This window comes from Anopheles cruzii, chromosome 2 (genome assembly GCF_943734635.1).
Source record: "Anopheles cruzii chromosome 2, idAnoCruzAS_RS32_06, whole genome shotgun sequence".
NCBI classification, from domain to species: domain Eukaryota; kingdom Metazoa; phylum Arthropoda; class Insecta; order Diptera; family Culicidae; genus Anopheles; species Anopheles cruzii.
This window is the reverse complement of record NC_069144.1, coordinates 2,458,193-2,484,657: the sequence shown is the minus strand read 5'-3', so window position 1 is coordinate 2,484,657 and position 26,465 is coordinate 2,458,193. Positions and strand designations below refer to the sequence as shown.

At 53.7% G+C, this 26,465-nt stretch overlaps 1 protein-coding gene across 1 annotated transcript in view; it reads right to left on the bottom strand.

Annotated features, from left to right (window-relative positions):
• LOC128269412 (low-density lipoprotein receptor-related protein 1) overlaps positions 1-26,465 on the bottom strand; it is a 41,111-nt gene that overhangs the window by 4,031 nt on the left and 10,615 nt on the right. Inside the window, exons 2-9 of the mRNA XM_053006869.1 lie at positions 12,733-12,846; positions 12,151-12,666; positions 10,911-12,087; positions 10,619-10,831; positions 9,503-10,549; positions 7,408-9,441; positions 7,137-7,344; positions 1,310-7,074 (exon numbers count right to left, since the gene is read on the bottom strand). Coding sequence (XP_052862829.1) covers positions 1,310-7,074; positions 7,137-7,344; positions 7,408-9,441; positions 9,503-10,549; positions 10,619-10,831; positions 10,911-12,087; positions 12,151-12,666; positions 12,733-12,846 — 11,074 coding nt within the window. The remainder of the gene's footprint in view (positions 1-1,309; positions 7,075-7,136; positions 7,345-7,407; positions 9,442-9,502; positions 10,550-10,618; positions 10,832-10,910; positions 12,088-12,150; positions 12,667-12,732; positions 12,847-26,465) is intronic.

Here is a 26,465-nt window from a genome sequence, read left to right as displayed (position 1 = left end):
TGTATCGATTAATCGCAGTGATATATCGCAGCCAAGGTGGAGCGTCTACACGCCACGATGTACCGTTGCGATTTGCAATCGCAGATCTCAGTGTCATGGAAACAGCCATGGAAGAAACACTGTGCTTGTCTGCCTTTGGATTGTGCGTTTCGGTTACAAAGCAAAAAATAGAACGTACCAAGAGTACTAATCGGTCACGGTGGTCGAGGAAATGGCTTTTAAAGCGAGGCAATTATTCTCACGTTAAACTTTTGCTTTAAAACATTCAAAACAACATGCCAAACCGCCATCAATACACGCACACATGTATATCCACCGTCAGCACACGCACACATGTATGGAGATTGGACCGAAATTGATGCTCGGCGCATTCAATTTTTTTGATCTGCCAATCTGGTCGTATACAAGCAATTTGTTCCTTTTTTGCTGTCTACACGTAGCGATATATCGTGGCAATTGGTTTCATACAAGGGATTGCTGCGACATATCGCAACGTGTAAACGGCGCTTAAGAAGGGCTTCACACCTCACACAGTGCTGTATAAAGACGCAGATGGAAATATCATAGTAGACATGGCAAACATGAAAGAAAGATAGGTTGATTACTTCTCAGTTGCACAAACCCGAAGAATGACGAAAGAGTATCATAATACAAGAAAGGAGACCGTTTGGACTGTACCAAGGTGTAGGATAAGGTGCTGGAGAACCGATTAAGACCAATGGCGGAGACCATTATAGCGGAGAATATACAAGGGGCTTCAGATCGAGAAGATCAACAACCGATCAAATATTCTGTGTCAAAAATATTCTCCTAAAATGATGGGAATGTAACGTTCAAATTTTCGTTGACTTCAAACAAGCCTACTACAGTATCGATAGATAGGAAATACGGCTATTACTGTACGTCCCAGCCGCCGCCACCAGCGCACCTGGTGGCCTTACCAGAAACTGTGGCTAGAGCAATAGGTCACATGCACATCTAGTAGTCCCAGAGTCGAAACGAATAAAGAAGGCGAAAAACGAGCAGTTCAGATAGTGGAGAAAGAAAGAACTTATAATTTTTGATCTCCTCTTGTCGCGATACGATAGATTAAAAGAGGTGCTACAAAAAAGGCTTTTTAGTTTGTCGCTGACTCAAGAGTGAATAAATTTAACAGATAGTAACAGCCTATACTGGACTGGACTGAAGAGGCGAGAGACAAGCGGCCATAGGCTGAATCGGGCGTTCGCGCTTATGATGATGATGATGAGAAGTGCGTGAAACGGTTTATAAAAGCGATTGTCCCCCACCGGACCTCGCCCCGACTTACTTGCTGATGCAGGCCGGGTTGGTGCGGCACTTGAACTGATCTTTGCCACACGTCACGTTACAGTTCTCCTCGTCACTGTGGTCGGCACAGTTAAACTCGTTATCGCACCGCCGGATACCCCGGATGCAGTGGCCATCACGGCACCGAAACTCCGACTCGGAACAGTTGCGCAGCTCACAATTCAGCTCGTCCGAATTGTCCCCGCAGTCGTTCTCGAAATCGCACCGCCACCGACCCGGAATACACTTTGCGTTGGCACACCGGAAGTTGGACGGTTCGCACGTTACGGCCGCCTGCTTCTGGTGGCACGCCGTTTCCGCCTCATCCTCCCCATTCGCACAGTCCTTTTCGTCGTCGCAGCGCCACGACTGCGGTATGCAACGACCTTCGCTACACCGGAACTCATTGGCCGGACAGGTAGCGGACGGTCCGCACACCTGCTCGTCCGATCCATCGTGACAGTCGGGCACGTTGTCGCAAACCCACGTCCGATCGATACACTTGCCCCCGTTGGCACACTGGAACTGGGTGTAGGTGCAGTTCTTCCGCTCGCAACCCCGCTCATCCTCACCGCCCGGACAATCCGGCCGCTCGTCGCAGCGGCGGGACCCCTCGATGCAGAAGGCGCTCGTATTGTGCGCCGCCGAAGCACCACACTTGAAGTACGACCCGAAACACTCGTACGCCTCACAGTCCCGCTCGTCCGATCGATCACCGCACTGATCGCGCCCGTCGCAGATCTGACTCGGGGCGATGCACCGCCTGCTGTCACACTGGAACTGGCCCGGGTCACAGTCGAACGACGGGCAGCTGGCCGGTTCGTCGCTACCGTCGCCACAATCGTCCTGCCGATCGCACCGCAAGTAGAACGGGATACACTTGAACGTGGCCTCACAGTGGAAGTGGGCCGCCGAGCAGGCGGCCTCACAGCTGCGGCCGTCCGCTGCCAGCCGGAAGTGTTCCGGACACAGACACCGATAGCCGGGCGACGAGCCGGGTGCCAGCACGCACAGTGTCTGACAGCCGGCCGTCTCGCACGGGTTCACCGGTGGCTGCAGCTGCCGGTATGGGTGATAGATCCGAATGTCCATCGGCCGGTGGATGGTGTTGATCAGCGTGCCACACTGGTCGCCCCGGAACTTGTGACAATACTCGATCGACTTCGAGTCCAGATCCGACCAGTAGATGCGATCTTCCCACACGGCGATCGCGAACACGTGGTGCAGGTTCAGCGTCGGCTGCCGCTCCTTTGACAGCAGAATGCGCACGTTGCGCCCGTCCAGATCGCTCACGGCGATGTAGTCCTCGCGGGCGTCCCCCCAAAACAGTTGCTCCGTCTCGAAGCTGATCGTCAGTGCGTTCGGCCACCCGAGCTGCTCCTTGATCAGGATCGTCTGATTGCTCCCATCCATGCCAGCCCGTCCGATGTGCGGCCGATCACCCCAATCCGTCCAGTACATGTACCGCCGGTACGGATCGAGTGCGATCGCACGCGGTTTCTGCAGCTCACTGTTGATCAGCACCCGCCGGTAGCGTCCATCCAGCCTCGAAACCTCGATCGTGTCCAGCCCCTTATCGCACCAGTACAGATTGCGGCCCACCCAATCGACGGCCAGTCCCTCCGGGTTCTTCAGGTTCGTCCGGTGGATCACCTCGATCGTCCTGTTGCCGTCATCGTCCGTCATCGTGCCCGGGCACATGCGCTTGATCGTGATCACGCTGCGCGTCACATCGGACCAGTAGTAGCACCGCTCTTGCCAATCGAAATCGAGCGTGATCGCGTTGGTTAGATTGTGCGCCAGAATGGTCATCGCTCCGCTCAGGTCCACCTCGCGCAGGTAGTACCGATTGGAGAAGATCAGCTTCGGCGCATGGATACCGCCGTGCGGTGCCGCTGACAGCGACTCGTCCGCTCGGCACGTTTCCTTGTCCCGCAGCACAAACCCGTCCACACACGCGCAATGGTACGATCCGTGCGTGTTAATGCACGTCTGCGTGCAAGGCCGTGGCTGCTGATCGCTGCACTCATCCAGATCCACGCACTGGTGGCGATCGTTCGTGTCGACCACGTACCCCGGCCGGCAGCTACACTCGTACCCGACCGGCCGATCCTCGCACTGGTGAGCGCACAGGTTCGGCAACACTTCGCACTCATTCACCTGGCACGATCGCTCATCGTTCCAATCGCCACAATCATTCGCCCCATCGCACAGCTGACTGCTCGTGATGCAGACGCCACTCTTGCACCGGAACAGATCCGGCCCCGCGCAGATAAGCGTCGTGTTGCGGCACACCGGCACATCCTCGTCCGAGCCGTCCCCACAATCATCGTTTACGTTGCACGTCAAGTTCCGCTCGATGCACTTCCCGTTGGTGCACCGGAATAGCTCCGGATCACCACCGCACCCGGTCGCCGCCGAGTGGGCCCCGCCGCCGTGAGAGTCATCTTCCCCATCGTCATCGTCGCCGCTGTCATCCTTGCAGTACAGCGGCTCGTCCGATCCATCGACACAGTCCGCTTCGCCATCGCACACGTGCAGCCAACTGATGCACTCTCCGTTGCCGCACGTGAACGACGTTCGGCCACAGACCGCCATCATCGTGGCCGTTTGGTCGCAACCCTTCTCGTCGTCTTGCGACACCGCGCAGTCTACGTCGCCATCGCAGACCCACTCCAGAGGAATGCAGCGATTGGTGGACGAACACTGGAACTCCGTGTGCGGACAGTCGAGCCGCGTCGAGCAGTGCTCGCCCTCGTCCGACCCGTCCCCACAGTCCGGGTGCCCGTCACACTGCCAGCTATTCGAGATGCACTCCGAAGTGTTGGTGCACTTGAACTGATTCGGCCGGCAATGCTTCACGCACCCGATCTCATCCGAACTCAACGAGTGGTTCCCGGCCGCGGTGCTCCCTCCATCCATACAGTCGTCCTCCTCGTCACACCGCCAGGACGGTGGAATGCAGCGCCCGTTCGCACACTGGAACTTATCCTCCGGGCACGTCGGAATGGCCGTCGGGCAATCCTGTTCGTCCGCGTTGTCCCAACAGTCATTCTCTCCGTCGCAACGCCACGCTGCCATATAGCAAGCAGTCGTGTTCGGACACTTGGTGAACCCGGCCATACAGTTGCGCATCACCGGGCACCCAATCTCGTCCGACACGTCCCGACAGTCCGGTTCGTTGTCACAGCGGAGCGCCTTCGGAATGCACTGCCCGTTGGCGCACTCAAAGTGCGAAGCGTTGTTACACTTGCACCCGACCTCATCGCTCCCGTCGCCACACTCCTGCACGTCGTTACACACCGCACTGAGCGGCACACAGCGGGCCGTGTTACACCGGAAGTACCCGGCCAGGCAGGGCCGCCTCACACAGTAGCTGTCCAGCTCGTCCGATCGATCCCGACAGTGATCGATCGAATCGCACGTCAAATGGAACGGAATACAGTTCCCGTTCGAGCACGTAAACTCCGTGGCCGCGTTACAGTTGGCCACCGCTTTCGGAATGCAACGCTGCCCGTCGGCATCCAGCACACCCTGCGTGCAGTGACACACCACCTTACCCCGAGCGTCCGTCAGGCAGCGATCCTCGCAGAGCCCATTCAATACCTGGCACGGATCGGCTGCACACTCCTTATCGATCCGCTGTACCGCCACGATACCCATCGGTTGGGTAATGTCCCTCCTCAGCAGCACCAAATCACTGCCGGAATACTTATTCACCCTGATGACGGCGTGCACGGTCAGATCCGTCCAGAACAGCAAATCACCGAACACGGCCATCGCGAACGGATGCTTGGCGGTCGAGTACGCCAACACGACCCGGTGCCGCCCATCGTAATCCGCCCGTTCGATCTTGTCCAGCAGCGCATCGGCCCAGTACAGCTTGCGGGCCGCATAATCCAGCGTGAGTGCATTCGGCATCTGGATGTCACTCGTGATGATACTCTCCAGCCCGTAGCCCGATGGATAGGCGCGCTGGATCGAGGCCGCCTGCTGGTTCCAGTTTGTCCAGTACACCATCGCCAGACACGGCTCGACGGCGATCCCGCGCGGTTTATCGAACGCCCGCAGTTTGATCATATCGCGCACCAGTGGCCCATTAGCGGCCGGATCGGTCAGCGAAGCGTTGTGCAGATCGAGCGCCCGGATTGCGGCCTCATTGTTCGACGTCCAGTAAAGGACCCGCGTAAGCACATCGAACGCGAGCCCCTCCACCGTCAGCTGCTTGGTCACGAGCTGCCGGTGACCGCTCCCATTAAAGTGCACACAGTTGATCGTACTGTGATCGATGTCGGAGTAGAAGATCAGCTCCCGGTCGTAGTCGTAGCTAAGGGCGACCGTATTCTTCAGGTACGTCGCATTCTTAATCTCCGCGATCGGCCCATTAATGTTGGCCGCATCCGTCATGTGGATGCTTTCGATGGCCGATTGGCGCGAGAAGAGCAGAAAGTTTTCGTACGGTTCACACGTTTTGTTGTCCCGCGCCGACACCTTCCCGTGCGAACACGCACAGATCCGGTGCGTCCCGTTGTACAGGCACAGCTCCTGGCAACCTCCGGCCCCACCGCCACATGCATTCGTTTTGTTCTGCTTGCGGCTGGAGAATATTTTTATGTCCTTCAACGAGGACCCTTCCAGCGATTCGACCACCGTGCGGTAGTTGAAGATATTGCCGAGCGGTGCCACGTTAATGTTACCCCGCGAATCCGACCAATAGATCGTGCCGGCCACCAGATCCAGTGAGGTCGGATTGTGTAAGGTACCGTTCAGCAGCAACCGCTTCAGATTCCCATCGTAATCCACCTTCCAGATGGTGTCCGATTGCTTTTCGCACCAGTACACGACCTGATTGTCGGGATCGAGCGCCAGATCGCTGATGCCGGGCGAACCGGTAATAAGAATAAAGTTTCCTGACCCATCCAACCCCATCCGGCCGATGGTGTCACGGCTGGCGTAGAACAGGTAACCCTGAATCGGATCGATCGCCAGCAGCTGCGGGCTTTCAACATCCGAAGCGACCACATACCGCAGGCTTCCGTTCAGCCGGGCCACCTCGATCAGGTTGCGCTTCTGATCGGTCCAGTACAGGTTGTCCGCCACCCAGTCGACCGCGATCCCCCCGAGCCAGTCGAACGTATTGCCGTCGACTACCTGCTCAAAGTTGCTGATGATCACCTCCCGGCCGCTGCCATCGCGCTTGATACGCGTGATCGATCCTCGGTCCGCATCGGCAATGAACACCAAGTCGTGCGCGACATGAAAATCGATGCTGGTGGCGAGTGAAATCTGCTGCAACGGCCCGAGTGCTGCCTGATCGTGCTGAGGTGGCTGAACCGTAGTAGCGCCGTCATCCGCCGTTACGAGACCGATACCCTTCAGCTGGTGGCCCACCGAGTACACGAGCACATCATCCATCCCGAGGCAACGGGAAGCATTCCCCGGATCCCGCCGATAGCCAGTTGCACAGCGACAAACGTGACTCGTGGCCGACACAGGCAAACAGAGGTGCTCGCAACCTGTCGACGTCGACCCATCCGGATGCTTCGAGGCACAAGAGTTGGTGCCACTTTGGGCCCCCGGGTGATACATCCGGATCGCGTTCAGTCCACTCGTATTATTGCGCACCGATACCGCATTCTGGCACGCGCTCTTACTGCAGCGCATGATCCGTCCGTCCTGATTGTTGTCGAAGTAGATCGAGTCCCGGTAGATCGTGATCGTACTGATCGGGTGACTGTTTTCGTGCGACACCAACACCTGGACGATCTGCAAAAAGCGGAGAGAACAATGAGCACCGGATGAGGCCGCACCGCACCGCACCGCGTTACCTTCCCACTGCCGATGTCGTAGTAATAGATTTCCCCGGGCCGCGACGCGATGTAGTACAGCCGATTGGTTTCAAAGTCCAGCGCCAAACTGTCCACCGGGTAGAAGGTGGAGTTGCTAATGAGCTGCCGCTCGGAACCGTCCATCCGGCTGGCGTACAGCTCGTACAGCTTCGGGCTTTCACTCATCGTCGCAAAGTACATCATACCTCTGTGGGGAAAGGAGACCGCATTAGCGTTGGGGGTTCATCGGGGGCCCGCTACCCTTACTTACTTGGTGGGATTGACGACGAGACTGTTGACCAGCGCCAACCCGGTGGCGATCTCCGTCACGTACTCCCCGCGCATGTTGCTGACCATCAGCCGCGAGTGAGTCTCGTTGCCGGTGGAAAAGTACAGCAGCTTCGAGATCCAATCCACCGCGAACCCGAGCGAGTGGGAAATGTCCGTATCGAGCACGGTCTCGATCGGACCCGTCGCCAGACCGGACGATTTGATTTCGTTCAGCTGCACATCGTTCCAGTAGAGCCGCGCTTCGGCGATGTCGTAATCGAGGACGGCCGGCTGCACCACCTGCGTTTGGTGGCTGATGGTGGGGATCGTGTAATGGGCCGGTTGCTGTAGATCGACCCCCCGGATCTCGGTCAGCACAACGAACAGTAGTATCTCCTCGTTCGGTACACACTGCATACGGTCTGCGTGAAGGCGCATCACGTGCGGACACGCACACTCGTGCCGATTGTCAACGCTCAGCAGACACAGATGCGAACAGCCGCCATTGTTGACCGCACAAGGACTCGGGGTCCGCGTCTGCGGCTGACGGCTAGAGTGCAAAATTTGAATACCAAACGGTTGGCTCTGCGTCTTCTGGATGACCGTCACATCGGTACCGTTCCACTTGTTCGCCCGTATGACGGAGTACGTCCGCCAGTCGGTCCAGTACACGTAGTTATCGAACACGGTGATGCTGAACGGGTGCGCCAGCACCCCCGGATCCTTGATCACCAACCGGTGATCCTTGCCGTCGTACGTGATCGTGTGAATCGAATCGGATCGCGCATCGATCCAGTAAACACGCTGCAGCACATAATCGAGCGCAATCCCGTTCGGCCAGCCACCGTCCGAGCCAACGTTCATGATCACCGTACGATCTTCACCCGCCATCGTGCAACGTTCCAGCCGTGGCATCCCTTCCTCCCAATCCGTCCAAAACAGGACACCCACCAGCGGATCGAGGGCGATCGCGCGCGGATTTACCATGTCCCCGGCCACCAGCGTCCGCCGGAAGCTACCGTTCGTCTTTGCCACCTCGATCTGATCGAGGTTCGAATCGATCCAGTAGATGTTCAGCCCGATCCAGTCCACTGCCAGCCCTTCGGCCGTCGAAAGACCCGATTGAACGACGGCCTCCACGCTGCTGAGCGTATCGTTGCGCAGTGTTCCACGGTAAATTTTATCATCCATCACGTCGGACCAAAAGATCTGGATCGATTCGTTGCGATACAGAAAATCCAGTGCGATCGTGTTGCGCAGCGACGTGTAGAAACTCTTGACGGCCAGCGTGTGCAGGTCGACCCCCACGATCTCCTGCCGGTTGCTGAAGATCACGTACGGGGCGTCTCCGGCCACACTGCGGCACGTAAACTTGTCGTACAGCAGCGCGTACCCTTCGGCACAGCCACACCGGTAGTGCGAGCCGAGTGTGAGGCAAGTCTGAGAACACGTACCCCACGATTCGCACGCATGATCGTGGCCACAATCGTGCCCGTTCGGTTGCAGGAACAGATGGGGTGGACAGGAGCAAACAACCCCTTCCGGAGCGTTGTGGCAGGTGTGGGAACACTCGTGGAACTCATCGCACAGCTTCTCGCCGCATCGAAAGCCTTCATCCGTGCCATCGGGACAATCCGTTCGACCGTCACAAAGTTGCGCTACCCGGACGCACTCGTTCGACAGCCGGCACAACCGATCCGGGTGCTGGCAGGTGACCGTTTCATTCCACGCTCCGAAATCCATCCGCGAGCAGACACGGCTATAGTTCTCGATACACCGCCGATCGGCGCCACAGATCACCTTCAGATCCTGGCGACAGTAATCCTTCAGATCCGTCTCGGAAGGCACGGGTTGCCGGACATCCGGGCGGGTACCGTTGCCCGCCGGTTTCGTCACATTTTGGCACTCCTTGTACGCGTTCAGACAGTTCAGTTTCGGGTCACACATCAGCTCCCGGTCGATGCATCCGTGCGGGCTGCAGAAGAACTCGTGAGCCCCGCAAGCCACATCACAGTCCGATTCGTCCGAATTGTCACTGCGAAAGAAAGAGGGATGAATTCTAAACCACAACCAACCGACCCACACGCGGAACGTACCCACAGTTGTCGACTCCGTCGCACAGGAACTGGAACTGCACGCACACCGTGTTCCGGCACTCAAACTCCGGGCACCGGTGGCAGTGTTCCGGCTCATCGGAACTATCGTTCGGCCCACAGTCGTGGTGTCGATCGCAGACCCACGTGTTAGGGATGCAGCTGCGGCTGATGGCGCACCGAAAGAAGTGTTCCCCGCACGTCGCGTTCGCACAGTTCGCGTTGTCCTCGTCACTTTCGTCGATACAATCGACCGATCCATCGCACACCAGCTGCCGATCGATACAGCGCTGTTCGTCGCACTTGAAGTTGTGCTCCAGATCGCAGTTCACGTAACACGGTCCATCCGGCGCGACCAGTTCGTCGCTACCATCCTCACAATCCGTGTCCCCGTCGCAGGTGTACTTCAGATCGATACAATCGATCCGATTGCGGCACAGGAAGTGCGTCGCATTGTTGCACGTCGCCGCCGAGTGCTCCAGATCGAACGGAACGCAAGCCTTCGCCGACGGGCTGAGCGTAAATCCATCCGCACACCTACAGGCCGAACCGACCGGTGTGTGCAGACAGATACCGGGACAATCGGCCTCACAACCCGGCTGCTCCGGGCCATCGTATTGGGTGAGATTATCGAAAATTTTCAACCCCAACACTTGCGGCTTTTCGATCGCGATCGTCTCGACGGCGGTCGGATCGCTGAGGTTCAGCTTTTGAATGTGTCCCTTCACGTTATCGGCAAAGTACAGGAGCTGCCGGTGAACGGCAAGCGACACCGGGAACTGCATATGGGAACGACCATCGTACAGGAGCACCCGACTGCTACCGTCCAGGTTGACGCTCTCGATCGTGCTAAGCCGTACGTCGCACCAGTACAGTCGGCCACCGGGCGCATCGAGCGACAGGCCCGTCGGCCACTCGATCGGTCGATCTTTGTTACTAACCAACAGCTCGGCCTGTGTTCCGTTCATCCACGCCCGATCGATTCGCCCACTGGGGTACGACCACGAGGACCAGTACATCCAGCCTTGCTTCGGATCCAGCACGATCGAGCTGTAGGGGTGAACGTGAGAGTGTGTGAGGCCCAAAGGGGACAGCTTACGACCTAAATGTCGCACTTACTTCGGTGCGTAGAGGTGTCGCAGTAGCGTCGAGCGCAACACCACCGGCCCAAGCCGGACCACGGAAATGTGGTTCCGGTCCGAGTCGGTCCAGAATATATTGTTACCCTTCCAGTCGTACGCGATGCCATCGCAGAATCCCGGACTCTCCAGTATTAGCTTCCGGCCCGTGCCGTCCAGCTTTTGTTGTTCGATCCGAAACGACGGCGATCCTCTGGGGGGCACGGAAAAAAGGATTCTGATATTAACGGACCCCGAAGTGGGTTTCACCGGGAGGGAAGGAGGACGCTTACATGTTGCGATGGGAAAAGAAAATTAGCTGCTCTTCGATGTGATAGTCGAACGTAATTTGGGCGCCCAGGTCGGTGACGGGTACGATCGCTTCCTGTGACTTGATGCCCACCGCAAACCCTCGGATCATGCCCGGGTCCGATTTGGCGTACAGCAGGAAGGTGGGCCGCTTGATCAGAACGCACTGGAACTTAGTTTTCAGCCGATAACCGGGCGAACACATACACTGGGCGATGGCCACCGTTTTCTTCCACACCGGGATGCACAGCTGATCGCAGCCACCGTTCTGCAGCCGGCACGGATGAGCCACTTCCGGTTGCTTCTGCCGGTGAAACATGTGCACGTGGCTGGCTCGGTATGCGTCCGATACGACAATCCGCGAAACACCCGTGTGTGCGTCGACGGCCACAATGCTCTCGTTCATCCACGACGCCAAATAGACGGTCCGCTCGAAAACGTCCAGTGCGTACAGGAGCTGAAAGTTGAACATAAAATCGGCCCGCTTTGGAAGCGACCAGCGCCCAGTACCGTCGTAGTTGACCCGCTGAACCGTGTCCAGGTGTGTATCGATCCAGTAGACGTGCTGCAGCACCAGATCCAACGCCACATCGAGCGGGTTGATGATTTTGTGTAGCACGATCGCGGTACGGTTGGTGCCGTCGAGTAGCGACCGTTCGATGCTAGCCTCTCCGTTGCCCCATTTGGAGAAGAAGAGGAAGCCCTTCGTTGGATCGAGGGCCATCCGCCGGGGGCGCAGAGTTTCGGCAAACGCTTCCACCACGATGCTGCAGTGCTGTAGGGCGGGCGAACAAACGAAGATCACTTCCCGCTCGTCGTCGAGAAAGTACCAATTTCCCGACACCCAATCGAGCCGGATGTCGACGACGTGCTCGAGGTTGGGAAAGAGATCCGGCCGCGGCATGGTCCAGCTGTGCGACGTGTTGTCCACGCTGTAACACTCCAGCCGCCGGTGATCCGATACGCGCACCAAACAGAACGTGCGATTCCGGTGCACCATCTCCAGCGCTCGGATGGTCGTGAAAACGGCCCTCAGCTGAGCATCCGAACTTTCGCTAAAGTTTCGCGGACCATCCGGCCCCAATCTACTGCTGCTGACCGGTACCTTCCGCACCAGATTGAGCGTGGCGAACAGCAACGAAGCGGGCTCATCTTTTGGCACTGAAATGAGTAATTCGATGAGAAACTGCTTAGAATCGTTGGCCAAATCTAGTTTGAACTCACAGTTGACGGCAATGCAGGTGTTGCCCTGCTTCACGTAGCCCGTCGTACAGCTGCACTGGTACGATCCCGGTTGGTTCTTGCAGATCTGATCGCAGATGTCATCGATCTGACACTCGTCAAAGTCTTCGCACAACCCCCCGTTCGGTTGACTGTCTTTCGCGCAGAAACAGCGCGCTCCCTCGGGCGTCAGCCGACAGTCGTAGGAACACTTGAGCGCATCGCACGCCTTGGCGGCGGTTTCGTTGCTCGAACAGTGCAGCTCGTCGTTGCTACAGTCCCACGAGCCGTCACAGAACCGATCGATCTCCAGACACTTGCCATCACTGCAGAGTGCCTGGGTCGGCAGGCACTTTTTGTGCACACGGCACAGCTCCGGATTCTCGTCCGAGCTGTCCACCATGTGATACTTTGGCACCACCCCGCAATCGACGTCCCCATCGCACGTCCAGTCGCTCGGTATGCAGCGATTCGACACCTGGCAGTGGAACTGGCCGTCCTTGCAGGAGTGCGCTTTATCTGAAAAATGGGGAAAAAACGCGGTAAATCGACGAACGTATGGGGTGGGGCGGGTCCGTCACTTACCACATCCGATCTCGTCCGAGCCGTCGGAGCAATCGGCAAAGGTGTCACACCGCCACAGGATCGGTATGCATTTACCGTCCACCACACACGTGAACTGCGACTGAGGGCAGGTTACTGCAAAAGGAAATTGTAAAGGAAAACGAGTGAGTACGGATTGAAAATGAACTGAAAAACGCTACACAAATGTCTCGCAGTGATAAATGAAGTTAATGAAAATGTCGAAACTTCGATAAATGGGATACAGTTTTTTTTGTTGCAGTTTCTACATTTCCCTCCAATTATTCGTAGCCCTTCGTAGGACAGCGGGATCACAATTTCATTATCTCCCTTTGCACTGCCGTGCACCAGTGATTGTTAGTTCTTCTATCAATGCCCTGTCGAGAGAAATGGCGGGAACGGCGGAGTACGCTGTGTGATTGAAGTACTAATTGTTTTGCATTTTTTATTCGAACTTTTTTACGTGGCTTCCGTGGCCCCCAGGGGACTATTTACTCAATCACTCGCATTTGCTTCCGGTCGGTTCCACTCTTTTCGTCCTTGTTGCAGTCCTGTGCCGCGGCACAGAGACTGTAGCGAAAGTTAGCAGCGGAACCACCGGGCTCCGGGCCTGATAATGACGTTGATTTATGCTCTCGTAAAACAACTGGCGATAGGATAAATGGTGCCACTGTGTCCGCTGGTCAACGGAGAACCGAGAAACAACGACTAAAACTGAGAAGAAAGCATAAATTCAGTACTTTATAACAAACAAACTATCATCCGCCCAACCGGCAGGGGGGCCTAAGGTTAATAGATGCCCTCCCAATATAGCCGAGAAGGTGCGCAGAGGTGTCGGAGAGATAAGGCTTAGTAGTGGGCATTGCCCGCCTAACAAAGAAGCCTCTGCTGCTGCTGCTGCGGCAGTTATTATCGTTGCCCACTTGAACAACTTCATTTTCCACCGTACAACTTTATTGTTGCCTCTGCGCGCTGCAAACGCCGTTACAGCGTTTTCTCGTACAGCACAGACAGCGGAAATTATTTGCCAACTTCAATGGCTACTACGGTGGCTACGGCAAGGCATTCCTTAGCCCTGCCACCGGTGGGCCACTCTGCGAAACGTCTGCGAAGCTATTCACAGCAGCAAATTATGGCCCACTGCGGTCGGCTACGACGACGATGAGCAGCCGCTTCGTGTATGTACTAAACAATTAGGTAGCAAAGTACGTCGCTGACGATGGCGGTCGCCAGGCAACCATTGCAGTTCCCGCTGGCTGTTGTTTACACAATAAATTACCACTCCCGAGGAGTAGCGCACCGTGCTCCGGGGCAAGGATTATTTTTCTCCAGGGAGCCGTACCGGGACGGCGCGTCGCGTTGTCTTTTCACGTCGTCCAGACGCGCGCCATCGTCTTGGTAGATTTATTGGCAAAAATATCCTTTTGGAAATAGATTACATGGCACCCCGTGATCGCTTCTCCCGGTCGACGGTTGCTACAACGTCCGCCGATCCGGGATAAAGGAAGCGTAAGTAAGGACTGGTCCAAAATCAACACCTCCCATCCCGGGGGAAATAATTATAAGTATCTTTACAGAGTGGACACGGCGAACAAAAGGAACAGATCACGAGTGCCCGAGTTTTATCACCAAGTTTGCTCACGTCCTACCTAAGGACCCAGGAGGGATACACATCCGGCGAGTAAGTGCTGGCAAGCAATAAAACCGTGTTCTGTTTGACCCCTGTGCGCCGCTCGATTGCATTCCGATCCTTCATTCGCAGGGCTGAGATTGACTAAATGGATTGGCGCTTCGGTTGAAAGAACCTATGCTCTTCTGTGTGCCCAATCCGCCCACCGACCATTTGGGCAGATTTCGGTGCCACAAACCGAACCCGTACAAGTGCAGCAAAAAGAGGCCGACCGAGCGGTGCACCATGTGGCCCTACGAGGCTCCAATCGAACGGAAAATGCGACGCACGGAAAGCGCTTACGGTAGTAGCGCCTGCAGAGAGTTGAAAAATGGGTGAAATTTAAAACTATGCCCCGGTGCCGTGATTCGAAATGCACAGAATAGGACAGGATGGGCCGACAGGACTCCATTGTAAGGCTTCCCCGCGCAGGGTGAGCAACAATCGGGAAATGGAAAACCTTTTCCGCATCACAATTCGTTCACCCGAGAGTTGCACAAATTTTAACCTCACTTAGGTTTAGCCATCCTCTGCCATCGGTGTCGTGTCGTTGCGTAATGCTCGCCGGGCTTCATCGCAAAGAGCGTCCTCCAACGGCACGGCACACATTTCTAATAACTTAAAACCAGCTGCGGTAACCAAATGCGACCGCGGTCCGTGTTCGTGATATTTCAAAAATTTATCTAAATTAAAATTGTACACTAGCAATCCGCCAAAAAGGATTTTTCGTTTGCGCCAACGTAGAAGGCGCGCGCCCTCGGTGAGGACGGAAAAGTTAATAAACGACCCATGCTTCGGCTTCGTGAGGCCATTTTCGGTCCGTTTCGGAGCGCGCTTCTGTCACGTGCCGGTGTACCTGCCAGCCGGGGTACAAAGCTCAAATGGCTTTGCGGGATGGATTTGGCATAATATGTGGGACGGGTCCTTTTTCGGGGGGGTTGCCACCGGAAGCATCGTGAAGGATTATGATGATAGTAATAATGCGCCCCACACCAGGGGAGACGCGTATCCGCGCCTCCATTATTCCTTCCGGTGGCCAATCCCGGTGTCCCGTGGAAGGGATTACGTGTTGTTACGTGTCACTACTACCGTGAGAGCCGAAGTCGAAAGCGTAGCTTAAGCGTGGTGGCAACCGTGGGACCAAATTTATTACGATTTATAATCGGGATTTGAACAATTTATAGCTTCCTCCCTATTGTTTACGGCGAGAGCTTGAGAAGCGTATGATCAAGCATGGCTGCGCGATCTCTCGATTAAAATGAAAGGATTCTCCCATCCATTATTCAACGTTATAGTTGTGAAACACGGAGACCGGTCCAAAACATTCGAATGCGACACACGGCAAACCATTACACCTAAGTACGTATCGAGGGGTCCTTGCGACAAAGCGAACCAGGGCTTAAGCTTGTAAACCACACCCGGAGACCGGGTCACCGGCCGGGTGGACGTGTTTTCTCTCCACGCTAAACATGGCCGATGCTTCGGCAACAATCCATTATTAATCGCACGCCGCCCGGACGTGCACGCTGAAAACGGGGCTTAGCGCTAGGATCATGATCCCGACGGTCGACGGTGCCACTTTGCATAACGCTTTTATCTGGCCGCTTTTCCACCCCGTTTTCCGCGGGGGCAGCTGGTCCAGCTGAAAAACCACATTTGAATCATTTAACGAACTTTTAAAACTTGTTCAACTTCTAATTCCCCCGGTTGCTGCTGGTTGCATAATATTAAATTCCCCACCCGGGGCTTGGAATTGCTAAACCGGAATCGTGTGCGGCGCACACGGTTGGCATACGAAATTAATTTAGTGGCCATTCACAGAAAGCATTAGCATAGAGTGGGGGAGGGGTGGGTTGAAAATCTTATGCATAAATTAGTGCCGGAATTAATCGCGGATCGCAGATCACTCTCACACAAACCAGATGACAAACAGACATCATCGACAGAAGCCGCTTTACCTGGGGCTCCCGCATCAGCAGCAGCAGCCACCCGTTCGGTTCCGCGTGAAATTGGGTAAACAATCGATTTGCATACCGCGCGGTGCCCATCTCTACTGTGGCCTGCGGGCTCTGTTTGCATGCGCGCATTAGTTGGTACACAATTTGGTAGATAATTTACTCACCCGACCCCGACCCATGATCTGGGGGGCCCGATGTTATGATTCGATGGTCGCGGCTGCCTTGCCCCCCCGGGGCGCTTGGCTTTGAACTATCGTTAGCTTGTTACCTTGCGCGCTTATGACGCTATGATTAATAGGTAATCGATACTCATTAAATTACCGATCCGTTCATTATACGAGAAGCTAAAAGCGGTTGCGGTTTGTGTTTGTGACCGTCGGGCCGTGCCATGCAAACAGAGTTTCCATCATCACCGGGAACTGTTTCCAGTTCTGTCGCGCGGTCGCGCCCGTTTGGTATGTCACATAAAACATCAAACACGGAGTCGTTCACACGAGAGCCCTGTTTAACGACACTATCGATTGCATGCACTGCGCTCGAACCGGCGGACACTTTCCCCGGCGGCACATGTCCGGGGCGAATGAGGACGACCGAAGGCGGTTAGTGAATTAAAATTCGATTCGATCGCATTCGGCGCGCAGCAACAGGTGTCTCTTTGGACGGTGTCGTCGTTCGGAATCTGCCACGCGTTTTAAGGACCCACTTGAAGGGCTCATTTCCCGGCGATCATATGTAAACCAATATAAATGGTCAGTGTTCTGCCGCGATTGCCGCAACATTGTGGAGGAACGATAAACGTTCGCACTCCACGGTTTAAGCATTATTTTCCATCCCATTTTCACCGGGCATCGATCCAACTTTGGTCGCAAAAGTCGGTCCATCGGTTCGTGCGTTTTTATAATTCATTACTATTTGCATTTCAATCCGTAACCACGGGTTCGGTGCGGCCTGGAACCAGCACTCCCCGAAAACCTTTCACCGAAACCAGGGCAGGAATGGCGACATCATTACGAGAATGGTGACCGACACCAACACGGTCAACGGGCAACCAGCACCGGCGCCAGTGTTGACATCTTTCGCTCATTACCATTTCCGTATAATTATATGGAAATGGTTTTTTGGGGGGCCTTTTTGATGGGACATTTCACCACGCCGGAGCCGAAGAAAAAGGGACTTTGTGGTGGGATAAAAAAAAAGCTGTGGGACGTCCCGATCCGGTGGTAGTTTCCGGTCAGTCAAAGCCCTAGGCTGCTTTTTGTCGCTGCGGCCCTCTGTTTGTCGGCCGTTTTTACCGAAAACTTTCCCGAAGGTCCACAACAAGCTGCGGGCGTTGTTTGGTCGAAAGTTTACCAAAGCCACAGCCACGGGGAACGGGGTTTAAATTTTTGCGCCCCTAGCCCGTCCGAGTCCGAGTGCGGTATCTAATTACGCTAAACTTCAACCACCACCACCACCACCACGGGGAGTCAATGGAGGCACAAAGCCACAACGACACGACACAATTGGTGGCCGAGGGAGACAAAAAAAATGAAGCGCGATGGCTCGAAACAAAAAGGTAAATTAGTTAGCCGTTGGGTGCTTAAAGAGGATTTCAATGTGGTAAAAAAAAGTATAACTCGTTCCGCGGAATGTAATGGGGTCATATCGCAAGAACCTTCCTGCCGGTTGTTTTCCCCGTTTGCACTCGACGCGCCTGAGAAGGGTTCGCGCGCACCGTTCCTTATCCTTATCATAATTTCTTTTGTTGTTCAATCGGTCTCAACTTCATTACTTTTCAGGTAAAACAGGACATCCAAGCTAATGGCTCGCTGATGGACAAAAAACAAAGCAATCCGAACATCAGCACGCACAGCACAGATTAATCCGCTTGCTTCCGGAAGCGGTGTCTTAAACACGTCCCGAAAAAACACGTCTTAAAATACACGTCCCGAAAAAAGGATCGAACGCTGCGCGCCTTCCTGGAAGCGAACAAAGTGATAAAGTAATTAAAAGAAAAGTACAACTCGGTCTCATTCTATTTTTCCTCACCAACCGTTTTTCCGGTTGGACCCGATGATGCTGCGTCCGAGTGGCGTGGAGTCCTAATGAAATTCTGATTAGCCTCCCCCGGGGGGGTCCCAATGTGATTGATTATCTTTGACAGTCGGAAAAGTGGGACAGAATCCAACCGTTGGGTTCGTTAATCATGTCCGTTCTTCTGTCACGGTCCTGTCCCTTCAGCGATTTTTCCGAAAACCTTTAATCCTGAAGACTATATCCTGGGAGAATGGAATGCGAACGGCATTGTTGACTATTCATCTGATCAGTTCCATGGCCAGTTTTTGCCAAAACACATTATAAATTTATAAATTTGGGTTAAGACAGAAACAGATGGGCGCATCACCATCATGGAGGCGCCCAGTGTTTCACCTGTTTTCATTCGAAAGCCCAAGTATTTTGCACGAGTTTTCCTCGTACCGACTGGATCTTCTAATTAAGTCGTTTCTTTAACCTAAGGCAGTGTTCAATTTAAAATTCGAATAATTAAAATATACAAATCTCATCTTTCTGGGAAATATTTCGCTGTACCTGTCGGAAATAAGCAGCATAACTTATTCATTGTTTACTTTGATGCTTTCGTACTGCCTCAAGCCTTAAAACGGTAAACGTCACCGCACGGCAGAGAGAGACAGAAAGAGCGAGAGAGAGAGAGAGAGAGAGAGAGAAAAAGGCTACCAAAATCCTCCAAAGCCAACACGTCGGTGGAAGCAAACAAACAATACAAACCAAATATTGTTCCACTCTCCTCTGGTTGCGATTTTTATACGCGCCATACCAACCGAAACGGGTGTGAAAAAATAACAAACCAATAGAGGGTGCGCAAACCAATAGAGGGCGCGAACTGTGCGTTGGGCGGTGTTATTTCTAGACACCTTTGCACCGAAAATGGATAAACAAGATCATTTTTCTGCTTCTTCCTTTTCTTTGCTCCCACAGCCCCTGTGCTAAACACACTTTCGAGAAGTTGTTTTTCCAAGTAGAAAACCAAGCTTAATCATCGCATCGCAAAACTCGCCTCGCTTCAATTCATTAATCCAGCAAAGCAGCAGCCCACTTCTGGGTTCTTCCGAAACTAATGAACACAGGCTTCGACCAAAGCAAGCTGTGCCACAGTTTGGCTCGTTGCTCAAAATTAGTTTACATTTTGCAAGGGCGATTTTCGGGAAATTAACTGTAAACAAGGCGCAATAAATGCGAATGGTCCCGACAAACTGGCGAAGCTGACGTCATTTGTGCATTCCGTCGCGGCGGGCTGCCGTGATTTAGGAGGACGAGCATCAGCCCCTAACGAGATGGATTACGCCGAAATTAGGATTTGGCATTCGTACTATCCGGTAGCCAGCCAGCCAGCCGGTCACAGCAGGCTACTAGGTAAGGCTTATAAACGGTATCGAAAAGTGCTTACTAACCGTCGCCTGCTAGGAAGCGTTTTCATTTCTCCGTCTTTCGTCGTCTTCTCGCAACACTGGCGCGGTCGTCGCTCACCAGAGGACGGCCCCAGCAGTATCGTAATGTATTTTCAGTAGCTTCTACGACCCTCTACGGGATGGATTACAACGGACTAATAACGATTATGGTCGTTCGCTTGGAAACACAACGCCACCGGAACGGGAGTTCCGGAAGCAATCGACGCATAAGAGCCGCCGTCCACTCCACTTGCCGCCGGGACCAACGGGAAACATGACCAGCATGACGGATGATAATTATGATGACCAACGCACTTAATTTTGTATTTTATCTTTACTGATGGAACATTCACAACCTCTTAAAGTCTACCCGGCGGCCCTGGTGGCAGCAGCCGCGGGGCTCGTTCGTCTTCGCTCCATTCGGTTCCATCAAATCCCAGAGTGCCGGACGGAGGAGGTTGGTTTGAAAAATGGAGCACGGACACTCGCAGGGGAATGCGCTCCTTTGCGTTTCTGCATCACGAACCTGGTGCTCTTCAAACAGAGCACAGAAAGCCGGGCAACGTTTCCCATCAGAGCACTACTAATGAGTTCGAGGTACGGGCCCCCCGGGAGGTCTCCTCTTCGGATGCGTACCGAACATGGAACGGAACGGAACGCAGACAGAACGCAGACGGCCGCTGGAAAGTCCAACGAGGCGCGTTCTTGAAAATGAACATAATTTACCTGGGTACTTGTTGCAAATGAATGTTTAATGAACGACATCCGTTTTAAAACAGTGGCACATTCCGGCGGCCGCGGTGGCACTCGCTCGGTTCGCGAATCTTCTTTACAGAAAATTTATTCGACCGACCGGAAGTACTAAAACTGTCCGTTTACATTCGGCGAACGTCCGGGAACAAAGAGAGCAAGTAAACGGAGTATCGGCGCGGAACGGCACACTGGCGAACCTGTCTGATTTATGGCCGTGCTTCGCGTAGCACGACGAAAAATGAATACGCCTTACAATTTAGCGTTTCTCTACTTTTGCAGCCCTGATTTATGGTTCTAATTGGTCACCCAAATAATCGTTAAAAGGAGTGCGCTACGCGCGTAGGAGTGGACGGTCACGGACATTCAAAGGCGTTTACAATTTCTCGGCAGGACGAATTCTTTGTTTTGCCCGATGAGTTCCAATCTGGGCGCCAACAGTTTTAATTTGATTAGAAAACTTTCTGATTGCCAGCGGCGTGCGCTACAAGGACACAATCGCCATTAAAACATCCCGTCGCACGTCGTACGTAACTGGGAAGCTAACGAGACCCGTTTGAAGTGCTTTGTGTCGCGGAAGTTATCCATTCCAAGAATAATTCCTAGAAGGATGAGGTTTGACACTATTTTTCCAAAACAAGTATCGACCGATCACGATCGCTGATTTCGGTTGGGTGATTCTAATCCGTTGCCAACGCATCACTAGGCGGCTCACACTCATAACTGTCGCCCGTTGTTTCCAAACGAGAGAAGCGAAACGGAAATAAACAGTAATGCCTTACCCGATTGCTCTCAACACACACACACCTTGGGAAAGGAAAACGGTGCGACATCAAGCGGCTTTACCAAACAAACAAGCAAACAAGCAAAGTCCTTCCCAGTGCGCGTTTGCGTGTGTGTGTGTGTGCGAATGAGGCAAAAGTGTCCACCATCGCCAAAAGTTCCTTCTCTGCAGTCTCCAAATCCTTTTCTGATCCGAAAAAAGGCTTACCGAGAGTGTCTTTTCTTGTTTTTTTTTACGGATTTCTTACCCGCCGTCGTCCCGTATGCTGTCACACAAAAGAGGATTCGAATTCTTATTTGTCTGCTTTCTCGCACCTAAGCTCCTGATCCTTTTTTTTGAGGGGGGGAGTTACAAAACCTGGCCCAGGCAGCACAATTGTCGGCACAACGCGCCAAGCCACAGCCGGAGCCGAAGATGTTCCTTCCGCGGACGGAGCTTAAAGAAAGCACCGCGTACCGCGTAGCATTATGCCCCAAAATTGTTTGTCCGTGCCCCCCGTGGGTTCTACTCCACCCAAGGAACAAACAAACTTTTTGGAGATCAATTATGTAATGTTAATCATAATAAAATCCGATGGCTGTGCCTTCGGCCGGGCTTATAAGCGGCCAAAATTTGGCGACAAACAGAGCTTTTTAAAATGATTTTCATACATTCAGGTTACGGAATGAGCAGCAGCAGCACCAGATGGAGGGACCCTATATGTTTGGCCGGTTAAAAGGGCACAGGTACCAGCAGCACCCGAGCAAACCGGAAACATAGGTTTGGTTCTGAATTGTGTTTGGCCCCCGCTCCGACCCCGGCTTGGTCGGGTCGGTGCACCAGCTGCTCGAAAAGGGTGACTAAAGATAAGCAATAAAGTAGGGCATCTTCATCTGTCACCCCGGCGGCCCGTGTACGACACACATTCGTACAACCCGTCGTGTTGGCGGCCGCCGTCCGTCGTCCGCTTCATCGAAAGAAGTAAACCTTCCTTTTTGTGCTAAATAAAAGAACGGGCAGGGAAACACATGGAACCCATGCTTCGCCACATTCCGGAATCGCTCGTCCTCGTGCCGTACAGATTTCACACGGACGCACGCCCGCAGCCCGTCAGATCCGAGGGCGATCCGACCGGAGAGATAAACAAAGACAAGTTGAAGTTTTTCCAGATCATATTTATTCAGGGCCCACGGGCCCAGGGAGGACGGAACGGAACGACACAGCATTGGCGAAATATTTCCCATCCCAGGACCGGTCCCTACCGACCCAAAACGTACACCGAAATTACTGATTGAAAAGAACGTTGTAAAAAGCGAGTTTACGGAGCGGCACTAGAAGGGAATCAATCTATCTTCCGGGTGGCGGCATAAAAACGAGAGGGAAAATTGAAAAGACCTCCTCGAAAAACCCAAAACACCCCGAGAAATGCTGATCGAGCATCAGCGTCGTCTTACGCCACCGCCCGGAGAGTGTACACTCGTAGTACTCGGAACAGATTTTGTCCTATCGCAGAAGATAATAAAATAAAATTTATAGCCCACATGACTGCGATATGAATTATGGACACGAACGGAGCGGACGCAGCGAACGGCCGCACGTTCGCACGGGGGATGCTTTGTCGGCCCCAAGGCTGGATGTAATTTTCCGAGAATCTACAACAGGATGCTTAACCGACACGATCCGAGTCGCATCGGTAATGGTGGATTTTTCACAACCGATGCACTCCGGGGCCGAGAAGCCTGAAGTATCTCCGCATAATGGTTCGGCGCGACCCACAGACCTACAAAAGTTACCAGCCGACCCACACAGTTTAACCTTCCGATCCGGAATGGGGCGGATAATCTCGGGACGGAATAGACATTATAAACGTGAAACAGATTCAAACGAGCGGCGGAACGGAACCTTCTAGAGTTTCTCCAAGAACGGCTCCCGAGCACCTACGGCCATGAAAAGTGTGTGTCCGGGAATGGGCCTTAGAACGGCGACGACGACGACAACGACGACTTGCTGATGCTGCGCGCTCGGGGCACATAAAATATGCATGCAGAATGAAAACTTGACTTGGGTCCGCTCCAAACCTGGGTGGACGGCATAAGGTTGCCAACTGCTGCTGGGCTGGGACATCCTGGCAAGTTCACAGACCACCCCGGGGAGGAGCCCGGCGGGGAAAAGAAGATATTTGCTTCCCTCGACGAAACGTCCACTTTCAATGGTTTAGCAAATAGCACCGAACGGGCTGCTGTGAGGCATTGTTCTGACCCGCTCTGGCCGACATCCAGCAAGGGACACACCCAGTAAATGCAGCCGGAGAACCTGCACCCAAGTGCCGCCAGCGGGACAACGACTTTCTGGCTTCCCAAATACTCCTGCTGGAAGTTTGAAGTCAAACGGTAACGCAGCTGACAAGCTTAATTAAAATTGTGTTGAGATGCCTTCGGCCGGAGACGCTCGGTGTGTCGGCGCCGCACAGATATCAACAACGTCGGTCCAACGTCAATTGGTCCGTGAAGCACCAGGTGTCTCCATCAAACTCATCCGCCTGACAATGGAGTAACCTTTTTCCATGAAAATACATTCACCGAAAGTGACCCCAAGCGAGGGGATGGGGAGTTCATTGCAAAAACGGTGCACCAGGCGGTCGAACTATGAATAGTTATCACGCGTTACGGGCTGGGCATTGTAATTGTCCCTCTTCGTTTGCATTCGTAAAATATTCGATTCAATTTGCCGCCACTTGCATCTGCATTTCATGTCTTGCTCGCTGCAACCACTTTGGCCAAGTAAATAGTTCCCTTCTTTCGCCCCCCGTGTCCTGCAGCCTGCCTGCAACGCTGGCCCCCTAAAAAGGCAGAAGAAAACAATTACGAACCATTGGTTTAAAAATTATTATTATGATGATACCACGGGCCCGTACCCAGATCCTTGGCTCTTGCATAATGCAACGTGGCACCTTTGTGTTGGCCAACCAGCCAGCCAGCCAGCCAGACCTATCGTCGCCAGAGAATGCAGACGCAAAGCACAAGCACCCTTTTGCTTCATCCGACACAACACAGCCAGCCGCACAATAAATTCTAGCGATATACAGACAGATAAACACAAAACTCATCCTGGAACAACCGTGCCCGACTGCATTTGCCCCGGTGCAGAATCTGGCACAGAACCACAGAACCACCGCAGCACTCGCAACCATTACAACACTCAACAACTACCACCGCCGAAAACCGAGCCGCAATGCCGCAGCACCAACCATCACCACCAGAGCGAGGACCAGCGAGCGAGGAAGTCTGCACGATGGCACCGGCCGGGTGGTGAGTGAAAATTATGGAAATTCGTGCCTCTCCCAAAGGATTACGCCCATCGCCCGCGGTCGTGACTATGTGCATCTTCTTGGATGGCAATCAGCAGGCTCCAGGGACCGGGGCCGAGGCCGCCCGACCGGGTGTCCCGGTGTCCCGGAGAGCTTAGTTATGCATTGCGGATTCAATAAAATATTTCTAATCTCATTTCGTCCGCCCGGATGCCCAACCGCCGGGGAGGAATTATCTGTGCTGCCGACGGGTGCCGCTTCCGGTTGAATTGAAACTTAAGTGCAGACCTTGTAAACATAACTCGGCCAATTGCGGCCCCAACGAACAGCCCCCGAATAACGGCCTCTTTCAGCTTCATTGGCCAATTTGGAACGAGGCATTTCTCGTCCGAAATACATCACCCGGCTGTGAATGGTGATTTTGGCGCCATTTTTGCTTTCAAAAACCGTGTTCACACCGTGAAAACAATGCCCCCGGTCGAGCGTCGGATAGGAACGGAAAGAGATGCACCGCTTCAGGAGTTAAGTAATTCCTCCCGAGAAACCCGAGACACAAGTGGAAAAAATACGCGCCTCGCGTACGTCGTCCCAGCGGGTCGGTCGTAAACATAAATCGGGGGGTTCACATTCGAGCACTTCTCAGTAGCTCAGGCCGGGAGTGTAGTGGCTTTTGATTGTCATCATAGTGAGCGCGATGTCAAGTGGGCCGCTGCCGACGGTGCTGTGATGCTGTGGAGGCTACTGCGATCGAACGAGAATTAGAGAACAAGCAGCACACAACATCACAAAGCGCAGCCCACACCAGTGTGTCGTGTTTCCAGTGAGAGAAAATGGAAGCGGAATGGCCGGTGGGTGATGGGACGTTTTGAGGCCGGCAGGGCCAACAATAACCCCCCGCGTGCACCGGAGTATACTTAAGTGCTTCTTTATACTCGGTGTCCTTCTTGGTGGGGCGTACGTATGCAGAGAATGTGTTGGTACACAAAGCAGTCGTCGTCCATAGAAAGCATTAAATTGGAGGACCTATCCTCTTAAGGCAGATTGGTTAATTGTCATCAATATATTACACATTCTCATTGAAGCTGGCCGTCTCTCTGGATGAGACACTATCCAGAATGTAAGTGGAGTCGCTTTCGCGCCATGACTTTAAACAGCAAAATTATGGAACCAAAGTGTGCGCCACTTTGCTAAAAACAACAGCAGAACGTCACACTCAACACGCCTCCGGTTATTCCGGGTGACAGCAAACTAACTCCCTTCTCTCTGTCGGTGACTCGGCGGCACAGACCGCGGTGCCGAACAAGTCCGCATTAATCTCGACACAGTGTGTCCAATCAATTCATTGCCGCGTTAATTTACAACCATTTGAATTGACATAATTATGCGCGCACCGGGTGTACCTCGCTTCGACACGGCGCGGTGCGCGGTGGGAATAAGATTTAATGGAAGGCACTCTCCCCCCCTCTCTCTCTCTGTCTCTCTAGGTCTACCCTGTCGCTCCTGAACGTGAACCACAACGTCACATCGTTTGCAGATCTCTAATTCCGCACACGTTAAACCAATTCCCGCTTATACGCCTGGTGCTTCGCCAAAGCCAAGGCCTTGCGCCGCTGCTCGCAATGTAATCTCAATCAGACGTCAAAATAACCGCAGTGACACAGCGATTCCAGGACACGGCCACTCTATTAGCGTACACGTGGGCGAGTTAGAGGCAAAGTGTGAGCAGATCCTGCCTTGCCGTCAGTGTTTTGCTAAGTTAATGAGTTTCATTGCATGCTGCTTATGCAGCATCTATGTTCGCTAATGATACTTATTCATTTCAGTAAGAACTGCTGACGAGTGT